Source organism: Amia ocellicauda, chromosome 7, assembly GCF_036373705.1.
Source record: "Amia ocellicauda isolate fAmiCal2 chromosome 7, fAmiCal2.hap1, whole genome shotgun sequence".
NCBI classification, from domain to species: domain Eukaryota; kingdom Metazoa; phylum Chordata; class Actinopteri; order Amiiformes; family Amiidae; genus Amia; species Amia ocellicauda.
The window spans coordinates 40271916-40287895 of NC_089856.1; the positions used below are offsets into that span (position 1 = coordinate 40271916).

At 41.8% G+C, this 15980-nt stretch overlaps 1 protein-coding gene across 17 annotated transcripts in view; it reads right to left on the reverse strand.

Moving 5' to 3' along the window:
• Window positions 1-15980, reverse strand: part of dlg1a (discs large MAGUK scaffold protein 1a) — a 161306-nt gene that overhangs the window by 34338 nt on the left and 110988 nt on the right. For 9 of the 17 annotated variants that reach the window (XM_066709592.1, XM_066709594.1, XM_066709593.1 and 6 more), the window contains 8 exons: window positions 10838-10888; window positions 9623-9747; window positions 9260-9429; window positions 7772-7908; window positions 7161-7305; window positions 5801-5927; window positions 2420-2576; window positions 1055-1157 (listed from right to left, as the gene is read on the reverse strand). In XM_066709592.1, the coding sequence (XP_066565689.1) occupies window positions 1055-1157; window positions 2420-2576; window positions 5801-5927; window positions 7161-7305; window positions 7772-7908; window positions 9260-9429; window positions 9623-9747; window positions 10838-10888 (1015 nt within the window). Of the gene's footprint in view, window positions 1-1054; window positions 1158-2419; window positions 2577-5517; window positions 5560-5800; window positions 5928-7160; window positions 7306-7771; window positions 7909-9259; window positions 9430-9622; window positions 9748-10837; window positions 10889-15980 lie in introns of all 17 variants that reach the window. The other 8 variants (XM_066709598.1, XM_066709595.1, XM_066709588.1 and 5 more) reach the window with 1 other exon arrangement.

The following is a 15980-nucleotide window of genomic DNA, read 5'->3' on the forward strand; positions in this document are numbered from 1 at the left end:
ATTGTACGTCAAGCATTCCAGCCGAGCTTTAAATAGATTTTCGGGCTTAACGACACATGACACTCGACACGCTCACAACGCCCTTTTAATGCGAGTTCTCACACCTTTCCATACACATATAATTGTGCATATATTTTGAACAGTGAACAGTTTTTCAGGTCTCTTCTCACAGAGCTCGGAGGCAAACACAGGGTTGTACCATTACAAGAGAAAGTTAAAATACAACTGCAATTGATTATGCCAGCCCTCACAGGGTCTGGAGGAAGGTCAAGTGCTAAATAGCTGCAGGGGTCATATCTGTGAAGTGAAGGAGTTAGAAGAGTCTTGAGAGCTTGTGGAAATGGCACTGTTTCTCATATTTAATAATATGAAAGTGCGCAGAAAAACAGCTTCGTTAATATTTGTCTTATTTTTTTCCATTATCACAGCAGACCAGGCATGACAGTTTTCCGCTTGCGTTTTAAAAGCCCCCGTTAAAAAGCAAATGGGCCAAACCAATAAGCGTCACTTGAAATGTAGCCCATTCCTCAAATCTGTTATGTAGCGACTGATAAGGAGAAAGCACTTATTGGATTCAGGGGCTGGAGGCCTGTGTGTGGAGAGAGAGAGAGAGAAGGGGAGAGAGGCAGAAAGACTGAGGGAGAAAGAGAGAGGGAGAAAGAGAGGAAGAGGAGGACAGTGTAGTTTCTCACATGGAGAAGAATGACAATGTACAAACACACCAGAAATAATAATAACAATAATAAATTAATAAATACAAAATCACAGGCTGTCATTCTTCGAACAGCACCGAGCTCTCAATTGCCCACCTCAGCGGGACACACACACACTGAATCCAGCGCTCTGTGTGCAATCCCTCTAAACCACTCGCACAATAACGCACTGCCTGTCAGGTACTTAGCATGAGCCTTTTTGACACAAACCCCTCTTATCCGTGTGCGTGAGATTATTTGTGTTAATGACTTCTCGCTCCCTGCAGCTCTCGGTATTGAACCCAGTGCAGCACTGGCCATACCCCCCTGGGCCCACCTCTGGCTCAGAGCGCCTAACTCACCCTCAGGCCGGTACTGGGCGACGATGGTGACGGTCTGGCCGGCGTTCTTCAGCGCCGCGGCTGCCTGTTCATGGGTGGCGCTGCGGAGGTCCACCCCGTTCACCTTGGGTAAGAGAGAGGGACAGCATGGTTAGCAGCAGCCCTTTCACAGCTCTCCACCATAGCACTTTCAATGTACAGTACAATGCAATACAGGCCTGCACTGCACACTGGAGTACAGCAGCATACAATACAGCACAGCATTAATTCATTGATTATATATATTTTTTGGTGATCATTCTTGCCACCACGGAAGGAGTTAAAGGGCCAAGCTTCCTCCTGGAGCAATAAGATGTAACAGGCTAAATTGACTATTGATTTCAGCCCACACAGTGTAACCATTAGAAGTAAAGTACCGGCTCCTGTGAAAATCAATGAGAATTTCATATATGTTGTTGAGTTTGATTGCTGGTAAATGTGCTCACAAGTGTGGTTCTTTGCAGCCCGATGTATTTATGTATATATACATTAATAGTTGTACAGATATACCGGTATAGCAGTTTTGAGTATGCAAAAGACATTATATAGATATAAGAAACAAACAAGGACAAAACATGCTATAGAATGGATCCCAAAAAAGACCTAGAAGACTACCGCATAAAATGAGAACATGAAATAATAAAATATTATTAATGCCAAAATGCATGTTAAATGTAAATTGAACTGGGTATGCTTTCTTTAAAAATATGAATAAATAAACAGAAGTGTACATACCAAACCGGAGCGAACTTCAAATACATCATTCATTATAGAAATAAACAGACAGAAAGATAAATAAATGTTCTCTTGAATAGAAGCTTGTCTGCAGACTGTCTTAAGGAAACAGGCCTCTTGTATTTTACAAAATGGTCAGGGTGTGAAAAAAAAACTAAGTGTTTAGATATGGATTATTCAAATTTTTCACTTTTTTTCAAGATCTAGTTCTTGTACTGAATCTTCCAATAAAATCCACAGAAAAATGATTTTTAAATAATCCGGTGCATGTTTTAAGTTCACTTGTGTGGAAAATTATACATTTCAAAACATTAGTTAGTGTTCAACATCTCCAGTTAAGTGATAGTTACCCGGACACAGATTATTTTGCAAGGAAGCTAAGACTCCTCCAGTTGCAGTACAGTATAATATGGGCCAATAACATATCTGATATTTCCTGGAATCTGCCACCTTGTTTCTGGTACATTTGCAGGGACAGAAGGCTGACCCTGCCGAGGCAGACCAAGCTTCTGTGTTGGCCTACTGTTTCTCTGTTCCGCTGTGCACAGTAGGGCACTGTGGTAAATGCAGGTCTTGCACGCACTGCCCACCCCTCGTCCACGGTGTCCTTACAGAAATAATGCGGTCTCCCTTCCGCAGCTCTCCGCACAGGTCTGCTGGTCCCCCAGCCAGGATGAAGGAGATGAAAATGCCCTCGCCGTCCTCCCCCCCTACGATGTTGAAGCCCAGCCCCGTGGAGCCTCGATGCAGGACGACTTTCCTGGGCTCCCTAAAAAAAGACAAAAGATACAAAAACCCCACCTCGTTTACTAATCCACTGCAAGAAAACTGCAAGACCAGTTTTCCACTGTGGGATTTTGTGCTACAATAAGGTATGAAAACAAATAAATCAATCCATGATAACCAAATGTGAATTGAACAAGTGCAGTCAAATTCCTCTACTCAGAATACAGAGCGGGTATATTAAGACACACAGAGAGCAGGACAGATGAGAGTTGCTTACTGTCAGACTTGGGGTCAAACGCTTACAGTACATTCACTGCAGGCAAAACAGTGGAAGTGGTCAATACATCTAGGCCAAGCGGGGACACTAAGACTGGCCCCGGGACCCAAACACAGGCATTTAAGGTGAAAACAAAATTGAAGAGGCAATGTTTCCCAGGCAGCTGATAAGTGCGACTTGCTGACAGCAGCTGTGCAGACGTCCTATTCCTCTGTCGTGTCCCGAATATTAGATGCTGTGCTCCCTCTTCTGGGCAGCACACAGACGACACCCACTGCACACCGCCACGTCAACCGAGCAAGTGACTGAGATGTGCTCGCCTCGCGTCTCATGGGCAGGTAATAAAATCAAATATGCACAACTCAAATGCAGAGGGAAAAACTGAAGCCAATTCAATTTCCTTTTATTTAATTTCTATTGATGTAGAAACACATCTGACTAGCAAATGACAAATGAAAATGTGCAGCTGCTGTTCAGCACCCTAGCCCCTAGAGGGCAGCAAAGCACTTCGACAGCCACACCGAGCCTTGCAACCCCCACCCCGGGGTGAACACACCCACACAATACTGAGGAGTCCGTTACCCACGTATGAGATGCAGGGAACTGACAAATACAGACAGTGCTGGAGTGCAGAAACACAGCTGTACTTTGACATAAAAATCCCCGGGATCGTGATTGCCTTATTCCTCCATGGGAGAAAGCTACAGGTCCCTGTATAACTGAGCACACAGTCACCTCCCCCAGATGGAAGACGGACAGACAGACAGACAAGATTTTCATATTCAGCTGCATTTCAGAGGACTAACCAGATCTTTGAAAAAGGGTGCCTCCAGCAAGTCCAATGAGAGGCCCTCATGTATGGTAAGGGGCAAATATACCAAGCTGAAGTACACGTGATAAACAACACCACCACACGCACACAGACGGCCCATTTCCCTGTGTTCAGTATCAGGGTCTCTCATGGCCCCCTTTTTTTGCAGACGTCCTCACAAAATACGTTTTTTTTTTAAAGATATGACGTCTTTGATGACATTGCTATTTCTGATGCAATGCAAATCCTTCCATTAAACTGGATTTAGCATCATAAAGCACTTTATAAAATGCATGTCACACTGGAGCACATCCACTTTCCCCACCAGACAAAACAGAATCGTGTTGTGTGACTACCATCTGGCCCACTGTTTACCCCTCCTAATACCACACATGGCAGTAGATTTTAGTGACTGGTCTTAACATTTAAAATAAAACCATTACATTCCACAGAACTGAGAGCCTTCACTTCCACCCTTCCCCATCCCTCCAACCCGAGCACAGGATAACTGAGCACAAGAAACCGTTTACGGAGAGACTGGGACAAAGACAACGGGAGTGAATGTGCAGTAAATCTCATCTCTTATTCAAACCTAGGCTAAACCCTTTCTCTCCTACTCAGATGGAACACAAGTTCAATCAAACCTCAATTTTATCACGAAGAGAAAAGCACTGGCAAGCCTTGGTATCAGCTGCAGTGACACCCTGACAAAGCCCAATTAAAACAGAAGGAGAGAGAGGCGTATTTTGAAAACATTAGCCAGGGCACTGGGAATAACCACGGCACTGCATAATACATAAGCCTTCCCAGAAATACTCCCAGGACAGAGTACCACTCTGCTCCAAGACTTCAGAAACAACAAAAATCCATATTCTATATTCATATCTCCGCAATGGGGATGGCAAATCACTTTTCTCTGCTTCTTGGTTGCAGTCTTGCTTTCACTGAAGTGATAATTAACAGAAACTAACCAACATAATATAATGTATTGTTTTTGTTTGTTTGTTTCTGAAGATAAGATGTTAATTCATAGTGCTTTGGGCTAAACAATTGAAACTGCTGAACACTTTTTATAAATATAATGCCAAGTAAGGGACTGAAGACACATCAGGACAGCCAACCCTGGAGATTGCATTTTTAGTTTTCTTTTCTGAAAACTGTCCAAAACCCAAATGCCTCTAGTCTCCTGTCCCCAACCTTAAACTTTTCAGGTCATTGATCTAAATTAAAAGCCTTTTCAGAGAATCCATTAGTCCTGCACAGAATGCTGCTTTGAAATGAACGAGAGGCGTGCAGCAGTGCATCGTGGGATGCAAAGGGAAGCTCTGTGCATTACAGAGCATCTTAAAGCTGACGTCCTGTAGAGCAGTGGGGGGTTTGGGGGTGGGGTTGCTGTGATATGTCCTCATTTTTTAGCTGCTTACAGACATGCCAGCACCTGCCAGCAAAATAATGTACACCAGCACCCCAGAGCACCGCCCCCCCCCCCCCCCCACACACACACAAACAAACACACTGGGGCAAAAGTGTCTACAGGACACTTTCCAAATCTTCAAACCCTCTTCTTAGATCGCAGAGGTCTGTTCGAGACTGAACAGGAGTTCAGTTTTAATGCATTTATTTTAAAGCTTTTAACTTGTATTTTGTTTTCTAAATTGTATACTTCAAAGTTCATTCTAAAAGTTGACATGATGATGAACGCCAAAATTATTAATACTATTACAAAAAATAATGAAAAAAAAAAATACACATTCTCTGCCAACCGTGTCCTAATTGAAGGAACACACCCTCATGGCTTTTAGTGGGAGTATTATTCCTCAACTAAAATTACAGAGCTATCGCTTGAGAAGATTAAGCGCAATAAATCGTTAATAACTTTATCTGTCAATTTCAGACCTGGAATACTGCAGGGGGGAGGCAGGAATCCCAGCAAGGTCCCTGGTGTGAGAGAGAGAGCGAGAGAGAAAGGGGAGAGAGCAGGAGAGAGGGGGAGAACGTAAAGGAATGAGAGAGCAAAATAAAAAGCTAGGGAAACAGTATTGCAGTGGATCCTATTGATGCACAGTGCATGGGAGCGCTATCCTGAACACACACACACAAGATGCTGTGCTGTGTACTGCGGGTGCAGTGTGGCTCACACTAATCAATGCTAAGATGGACGCAGTCTTTGCCAAGTTACCTTGTGATCTCCTCATCCCCCAGCATGCCTTTGGAGATAGGGGAGTACCTCCCAGGGGTTGCTGGGGGTAGCTGGTGTCCCAGGAAATTCGGGGGGGTGACGTGGTTTTCCAGGTGCTGTGGATAGGCTGCAAGAGAAAAGAGACTGTTTAAAAGGTAGCCCGAGACGAATAACTGGACTGATCATCAACAAGAAGGTGGCACACAACCAGTGCATCAAAGAACTGAACCAAAGACAAACTGGTAAGAAATTAAACGCAATTCATCAGCAACTGTTAGAAGTCAGCACCTTGACCTCTCATACAGGAAGCAAACAATCATGTATGACTTCAATGAGCCCCCCAGTCCATTCAATTTCACATCTGGTCTTGATAACAACAAGTTCACCCCCACCACACACCATTGATAATGGTACAGTCGACTGGGAATCGTAAATGAAATACTTCTCTGTTTTTAACCTCAGCGGCAAGTGGTTTTAAACACTTAACAGAATTACATTTCCATTCATTAAGTTCCATCATATTAGATCCAAGCAAATGTACAGCCATCATTCCGTATATTCCTGCCCTTACTACTTTGCTATATTGCGGCCTGGATTAGCAAGTAGGAGCCACCATGTGATCTGGGTGGTGATTGAATGCACTTGTGCCCTTCACGCGTGTAACCTGGAATGACAGCAGCCTCCTGCAAGATGTGCGGTAGTGCTGGCTTTACGAATAATTCTGAATCATTGATAACCACCACTTCGGGATTCGGGAAAAAACTATAGTGTGCTGTGCTCTACATCTTTGCCCCTATCCTCTGCAGTGGCCTCTTTCATGGTGTCATGCACTGTGCAGAGAGGACAGGACAGGACAAAACAAGCGTGCAACAAATCGATAGTGTTCCAGATCTCTCTCCCTGGGCTGTGAGAGCTCCCACTGGGTGGCCACCAGCTAGAGCCGATCAATTGTGCCCTACTCTGGGACCAGATACCCCCGAGCCAGGCTCTGCCAAAGTGTCTGGAGGGGTCAGCAGTATGAAAACAACACAACAATGACACTAATTTCACTCTCATTTCCTCTCACACATTAGTGTAATAAAAGCGCACACTAAATTACCTTTTACCACTACTACTATGTTTTTTCAGCCATTTCTCTTCTGTTTTTCCCATCTTTGTCAAGTTGCCTGATGGAGTTATATCCTAAATTAAGATCAATTACGATTGAAAATAAATAAAGAAGATAAACACAATATGTGCTTTGAATAAGCTGCTGAAGCACACGCTGGAGACTGGGGACCAGGTCAATAACTGCGCTGACGAGAGCGACGATTTTGAACAGTGCAAAGAGCAAGTGCAGCAGGCGAGAGGGGGCACTCACAGTTGGTGATGTCAGGAGGGGCGAAGCTGTCATTCATGAAGACACTGGTGGGTTTCGCTACTTTTAAGTAAACGACGTCCGGAGTGTTTTTCAAGGCAGCCACGGCATCTTCATGGCTGACCTCCTCAAGGCAAGCGCTGTTCACCTGCAGAGAGACACAGAAACATAGACCTCATTAAAGTCTTTTAATAAGGTCACTTTGTTATGGATAATTCAGCATCGAAACAGATTTACACTTTAATGATAAAACTGAAAAAAGGAAATCAAAAATGCAAGATAACTCAGAACTCGAAACTAAATAAACTGGGAGGCTTCAACCCCTGCTTGGAGAACGTCCTTTATAGAGCATGGTTGTGTAATGGCTATTAACACAGGCGACAGATTAAATGCAGCCCGCGTTGATGCAGGCTGTTGTGTTGATGGCAACAGTAGCATAATTGTGGAATGACACAGTAATTATAGCAGCACTCACACTCACAGCGGAATCAGGGGCAAAGCTGTCCCAACCGGGGAACAGCATGAAGACCTGAACCAGAGCAGCAGACGTGACACTGGAGGAAGTAACTCCACAAAACACCACGGGGGAAAAAATACATCAAGAAATGTCTTACAGCCAGAAGTTTGTCCCCTATCTGCAGCCTCCCGTCTTTATGCGCTGCTCCTCCCTCGATGATTTTGGTTACGTAGATGCTGTTGTCCCCAGGAATGTGCTGGTTCCCTACGCCCCCTGCTATGCTGAAGCCGAGACCTGCGGGGAGATGACAGCGGCTGCTCACTGCGTTGCACGCGAGAAGATCCAGTTAAGAGAGCCGAGCACTTAATCCCTTCAACGCAGACTGCTTGTTAGGCCAGCTGCCTCTGAGTGGACTGCCCCACCGCCACTGGTCGGGAGATGTCCGAGCAGGGGAATAAACGGGATTAACATTCACAAGACCCCGGCATGTTACACCACACAAGCAAGAAACTACAGCAATGACGACAACAAAAGTAATAACGGATTACGGGAAGGATGCTTCATCAGGGGCCTTAACCAAGATAAAGCCACTGGTCTGCAATGTAGAATTAGGGCTTGAAAAGCCACATTTTTGTATTTGTCCAGTCTAATGCTGTTGTGCAGAAAACTGGTCTTACTTGTGCCATGCACTGTTGAACTGGGACAAGATCAGGGGCACAGACTGGCTTGATGAGAGACTGGTCTCTATTACAATGATTTCCTTTTCCTTTATTTCCAATGATTTTTTTTCTTCTTAATGCTGGGTTGTGCCAATTTCTAACTGCTCTATTCAACCTCCAGAATAGTTTCTGTAAAATGGTTTGAAGATTAAAAGTGGCTTATATAGTGCATGGAAATGAATATGAGAGACGTGTAAAATATGCTGCATTCGTCCACGCAAAAAAAATCTATTTGAATTCAGGAGATTTATTAAGGTGGGGGCTAAACCGACTGTCGAACTGAAGGAAATGAAGAAACATCCAAAACCTTGATCTGGGCGCATGCTTTTAAGGTCCAGCACAACTGAAATTAGTATACAAGAGCTGTGAGCTGGGATTTTCTGTGAGCTGCTGTTTTTCCAGTAAATGATGGTAATATGAAAATGTAAATTCTGATAATCCCGGAAGAAGGTGCTTTATCTATATTGCTTTATTTGTGAATTACATTTAGGATTACAAGGGATAGATAGCAATAATTTGATATGACTCAAAATTATTTTTATGCATAAGCCGTTTAGAAAAAAATATATTATTTTTAAAAAAGATTACCAAACATAGTCAATAGACAGAATACAGTATGTGTGCATCAGCAACTAAATCAAGCACCAAACAGAACAGACCCTTGTATCTGCAAGATATCATGTATTTATTATTAGCAGTGTTGTAGAGTAATTGGTTGATTTCCTTGTTTGGAGCATTCAAATCATTTATTGTGAAAAATCTCTACTCAAGCATTTGTATTTCTTTTTTTAATTTTCCAAATGTAATGTCTGTGTGCGTGTATGTGCGCATTGAGCAAAGCAATGAGATCCCGATGTAAACAAAACCAAACTCCATGCAATGCAGGAGTCAACAACTGTGGACAATTATCAACCTCTCTCTCTCACCTTTGGGACCTTTAACGAGCTTAATTTCCACAATTTTCTCTGTGACCGGTTTTCTTCTTCTGACGTACAGTCTAACGATCGAACCGGCTTCTTTCAAGGCTTCCACCGCTTTACTGTGCGTGACATCTCGCACGTCCACGTCGTTCACTCTCAATATACAGTCATTGACCCTGAGAGACAGACAGACAATTGTCACACAAGGAACACAGACTTAAGGCTCTTCATGAAAACTGTACAATTCCTCTTACAAGGATCTATTTTGGTTTATTTACTGCTGTAAACTTCCACACTTCTAGCCTATTGGTGTGTGTATCGACTACTATACCACGGTGTACAGGCACCAAGAGGAGGACAGATACTCACCGCAGCCGGCTGTCCTGTGCAGCTGCGCCCCCCGCAATGATTTTTGTAATGAAGATGCTGGGGTCATCTCCAATATGGGGATTATCGGTGCCGCCTGCGATACTGAAGCCAAGGCCTGAATTTCCCTTTTAACACAAAAAAGGGTGGGATAAAAGAAAAAGAAAAATGAAAGACTTAAGACACCTTGTGAAAGAGACATTAAAAAAACATGCTGCAGATATGAATACAAAGATGATTATATGAATATGAAGATCTATGCATGGAATTTGCATAGTTATACATGTAGTGCAGCTTTAATAGGCATTAGATATTTTTATTTCAGTACTGGTGTTACACGAGCAAAAGAAAAAATAAACTAATGAGATGTGGACGTGCAATTTTTAATTAATCTTGTTTACCGCCAACCAAACCGATTGAAACCCACTCAAAACCAGAATAAAATCCGTGAGACTATGAGTGTCTGGGGACTGTATTGGTTTGCCGATGGAGTCCTCCTACAGAAGGCGGTACAGTATGGTTTGAGGCCGGCTCCATCACAGAGCAGGATCGCATCACTGTGCTAATGCAGCGATTACAGTGCCCCCCACAGCCGAGCGCCTCCGATTTAAGTCAGCACTGAAAAGGAAAAGTCCAGGGGCCATTTCATTGTGGAAGGCCGGCCTCAGTCACACAGAATACATTACTGTACATTACCCACTTCCTATTAGAAAGCAGGCCGTTTGAAGCTGCTTATATATGGGGGGGATTTGCCAGAGAAACCCCATCAGCAGAGGATTCGACACTGAGGCATGTTGAAGTGCAGTGAAGGGCTTGACATTCAATCCCACCACAGCCTGAGATGGGCTTATCAATTAGGAGCATTGGGGTTTTTCCAAATTAAAACAAAGGCAGCCGCTCCTAATCAAGGAGCTAGGTTTTGTGTTCAGTAGCAAGGGCCGCCAGTTTCCAGTAGGATGGACTCCTTCCCGATGCTGCTCAACTGGTGGGCGAGGGCAGGAGGATTTAAGACACGAGGTCTCGGCCGGAGCCCCTTAATTGACCAAGAGGAGTGTTTATCCTGGTAACGCAGATCACTGGAGCATTTCGACGCCTGGAGGCGAGATTTGTATGGTGGGGGTGATGAGGGTGAAGGATCATTTAGTAAAGGCTGTCTAATGAATATTGTATGGTCTTTAAAGAACAGGATGAAGATGAAGAAAACAATAATATTCTTACCCGTTCAAGCGTGATCTCCTCATATTCATAGTCTGCCTCTGTTCCATTCACCTGGAATGCAGAAGGAAAATAAATGACGAAACTAATAGCATTCAAGTCCAAAGTAAAAGGGTAGTACATAAGGTGCTTTATCTATATTGCTTTATTTGTGAATTACATTTAGGATTACAAGGGTTAGATATCAAAATAATTTGATATGACTTTTTATGCATAAGCCGTTTAGAAAAAAATATATTTTTAAAATTGATTACCAAACATAGTCAATGGACAGAATACAGAATGTGTGTATCAGCAACTAAATCAAGCACCAAACAGAACAGACCCTTGTATCTGCAAGATATCATGTACTTATTATTAGCAGTGTTGTAGAGTAATTGGTTGATTTCCTTGTTTGGGGCATTCAAATCATTTATTGTGAAAAATCTCTGCTCAAGCATTTGTATTTCTTTTTTTAATTTGCTAAATGTAATGTCTGTGTGCGTGTATGTGCGCATTGAGCAAAGCAATGAGATCCCGATGGACTGTACAGGAGGACTGTAGAGGAGAGAGAGGTCCAGACACCGAGACAGTGTATGGAAGCATAGTGTCACCAATAAACTGATATTCCAACACTGCACTGTCATTATTATGATTTGACTTCTTAGCAGACACCCTTATCCAAATGTTACTGTAATTCCAATACATATTTATTACATGGAGCTGGGTTTTCCCTGGAGCAATCCAGATAAAGTAGCTCAAGAGTACAACAGCAGTGTTTCTCAAACAAGGGCACGGGAAGCCTTCCATTTCATTAATAATATTTACTGTATTTCCTCAAGTTTGTTTGATGATCACAACATATTGGCAGGCTAGGAAACCACAAATGATTTAGAAAACCTCACTATACACAGGAATTTGCATTGTATGAATGAAGTATATATTCTAATATTACAATTAACAAGATACAAATGGGATGACCCTTCCTGTTACAAATACCCTGAACAGTGCAACTGATCCTTTAAGGGTTAACTAATTAAGCACAGGCATTACCATTTTAAAGAGAAGACACAGCTGCTTACACCGGAGCAGGGAAATGGTAATAAGTTACTTTCAAATAATGGCCAGAGGCAAAGTAATTCGATCTTTTGATGTTGCAGGTGAAGCCCTGAGCAAAACCAATGAATTCTCGAATAAACAGACAATTCATGGGTAGTATTTCCAGAAAGTAAGGGCAAAGTCAACCCTGGCATCAAACAACCACAGCAACAACTATTATTGGAACCATACCGTGCGTTGAATAATTAGCCTGCAGGTTTACCATTTTGCGTATGGTTCTTTTAGTAATTAACATCAGAGAATGTTCAAATAAAAGTCCCAATATGATTCTATGTGGCTGGCATGAATTCCTAATCCAGAACAACACGGTTTTTAGGTAATGCCGAGATCCCCAGAGACTTGCCGCTATTATCTCTGTGCTCTTAAGGGATTAGGTGTAAAACTGATGTTTGAAAACCAGATGACAGGTGTCTTTGCAGCAACCATTCAGCCGTAGCTCCTTCTGGAAACCATCAGCTCTGCTCCGAGGCAATCAAAGAGGAAAAAATATATAATGTGAAAAGGGCAGCCTCACCCACAACATTAAATCTTATAAACAGAACTGCCTGTAGGTGCTCTCAGTATTTTCTTTTGAAAATGCACATTATTAGATTACAGTAATGTGTGGACTGAGTGGGTTATGTGTGTGTGTGTGTGTGTGTGTGTGTGTGTCTACACGTCTGTTTCTTTGCAATAAATGACCATTATTGAATTTATATCATGGCCATAAACGAGTTGGGAGTGCAGACGTCGTTTTGGATGCAATTTTGCTTGTGCTATTATCAAGGCCACTCTTTGTCCGTCTTACAATAGGACCCAAAGACAAAAATTCAATTTATTTACTCCAGAGCAAAAAGGGCTCTACATTTTCGTCATGTGACAGAAAGAAAATAAAACTAAAATCAAAGCGCAATTCCGGGCCAGAGACCACAAATGTAATTGAAATGATAAATTATGGTGTACATGTTTATTTCTGCTACTTCACTATAGAATGAGCTCAGTGTTAGAGTAAAGGGAGAAATTAACAGAGGACCCAAAAAAGTTTTGCAAATGGTGCAGTAAGTATTGAGATTATAGGCCAAAAAACCACCAATCGTTTTTCCATGTCAGTTTTTGTTTTCCCCTGCACTCTGTGCCTGTTTTTTCTATATGCCTTCATGTCAACTAACACTTTAAAGCGCTCTGTGGCAATTCTTAAATGAAAGACACAATATAAAATAAAGATGAATGCTATTACCTCACCCTCACCTACCACCTCTACCTATGAAGAAAAATTACTTGCTATTGTTCTTAAGTGCATACTAAATATAAACTTCGGGCAACTTAATATTTTAAGTGTTTTATTGTGTGTGTGTGTGTAAATGCATTACATTAATATGCTTATAAGATGTGTTTTTTAATGAATTGAATAAAAATCAATTAAGCATAATCATATTACAGTTTTGCTAATTAGTCAACTGATTTCAAATGGACATAAGTAAGAAACGAGAACAGCTTAGCTTCAGTGCCCGAGGCAGTGTTGGGGCTATCGAGCCTTACTGTGTGGATGACAATTTATTATTCCTTTAGAAACACAGGAGTCAGAGATACTGTACAGTACACATGCATCTCATAGCTTTATTACCCACGTTCCTATCCAATTTGATTATATAATCAGGCATGTGTTTTAAGCCTCCAAGGAAAAAACAAACCAAAAAACTAACAAAGAAAACAACAAATATGCGTGGAATATGAATACATTAGCCCGTCTTTTAAGTGCCTCTTTCTAGGCCCTTTGTATCACAACACACGCAGAATGATGCATTCATGCATTCACAACAACACTGATTGCCTTTCACAAAATGAATGTTTTAATTATGGAAGAAATGGAAAAAGTTACTGAAGAGTTACTGATGCTATGAAATTTGTTCTTAAATTTCTTCTGCCAATTATCCATTTTACCTGTAATATAGTAATAGCAAATTAATTGTCAGTAACCTGATGGCAACTGGCCTCTAACTCATGATTAATTGCATGTTATTAACAAAACTCATCTATATACCTTAGTCTTTGCAGTGTCAATAGATCTGTCATTATCATTTTGAGGACTGCCAATAATTGTTAATTTGTCTGCCCTATTATTATTATATAATAAGAGCAATACGAAGTGCAATAATACAGTGCAGTTAAGGCATAATACATTTAACAAATTTAGAATTTACACAAGTGTATACGAGATACAGTAAGCCATATATAAGGTCTTACACCCCAGATTGTAAAAGCTGACAAGTGCAGACAAATATTTCTCATTTGCTCCCTGTAAAAGCCAGAAAGGACAAAACTGACAGGGTCCCACTGGGCTGTTCCAGGAAATGGGAAAATTCAAGCACAAAATAGAGGGGGACGACCCACACCACAAAAACCAAGAGAGTCCGGGTCATGTCCGTATGTGCTTACCTTTTAATTTTTTTAATGCTTAAAGCAGATGGATATAGACTTTTAAATATGAACATTTTTCGACACGGTACATACATCTGCTACTGTACCATGACACAGTTGAGGAGTAGGGGGTTTACACTACAGAGGAAGGAAAGAGTGGGAGGGGGTAGTTGCTGTGGCACAGCGAGGAGTAAGTCTGGCACCTCAGGGAATGCACAACTAGACACCTATGTGGTTTCTTCCTCCCCCATCCCCCTACCTCCTGCACCCCCAGTTCGAATTACAGTAAAAGTGGAAACAGCATATGATAGGTCTCCAAAGATTCATTAAAGGCAAGATCAATGCATCAGAACAGCACAACACTTTGAAGTGCATGAATATAATGGGCTTCTGAAAACAGTGAATAATAATTTTCAACTTAAAATTCAGGCAGTACAGAACAAGCACATTTTGTAAATAACAAACTTCCAGGAAAAAATGCAGTTTAACTTAATTCTGCTCAATAGTTTCCTAGGAAACCAGCAAATCGATTACTTGTTTTGATTGTTTCCAACCTAAAAATACACACAAACAAAATTAGTTTCCAGTTCCCGTCGTATAGCTTTTCGCATCGCCTCACCTGAGCCCCACAAACTTCGCAAAGCGATGATGTATGGCTGAACACACATGCAAATTTGTTTTACATGTCGTAATTTTATTTTGCATACTGAGTAAATAGGATTCTAATACTAATGAAAAAATAATTGAAACGAGTGGTGGGCAAAAGGGAAGCTCTAAGTGTACCATGATGGATGAGCCTATTTTCCGACGGAGTGCTTCGCGATTTCCCCTCCAGATGTCCACATGAAGAAATATGATCACTCGGATACGCTGGTGCCGAGACGGATTGGGGAAGGCTCTCCAGCTGTCGCATGACTTTGCAATACAGACCAAAGTTAAATAAGAGCACGGAGTGGTGGTTTCAATGTTCTGAAGCAGGAACACTGACCAAACCTGACCACAAGCTCATGTCTTTTTTCTCCTTTTTCTACCATCCCAGTTGAATGCATTTGTGAGATAATTATTTCTTAGCAGACGCCCTTACTACAGGATACTTAGTGTACACGAGAAGCAATCAAATGCATTACAAATGCAGGAAGGTTTAAGATGAAATTAGGAGGGCAGTGCTAAATATTTTTTTAATAAACTACAGCAGATCAAGATTGGATATTGTATTTTTTTCATGTCTTTTCAGGAACTCGGAAACACCTTAATATATTGCATTTTGAAAAGCAGCTGTGCTCAAATTTGATACTTCAATTAATTAAAAAGTCCCTTAGTGACAGTGCTAGTAATAAATCTAGGGAGGAGATGTTTTTGTTTTCCCGCTATTAATGGAAAGAGGTTGTTTGGTACCGGCATGCTCACTGCAGAAATTTAATTGGACTGTGCTCTGTGCCAGAAGCTCGGAGATGCAGATCCTGTGATGTCTTGTACATTTGTTCTGTGCTTAAACTATTTCCATGGGCACACATCTGAATACTGGTCTGGGTTTCATTCCTCCTGCACGCACATAGTCAGTCACCAGCAGTTCAGTGAAAGTGTGAGACAGCTTAATTAGGAATATAAGAATTTGTCTAGCACAGAAAGCTCTGAGCCTGAGGTCAATTAT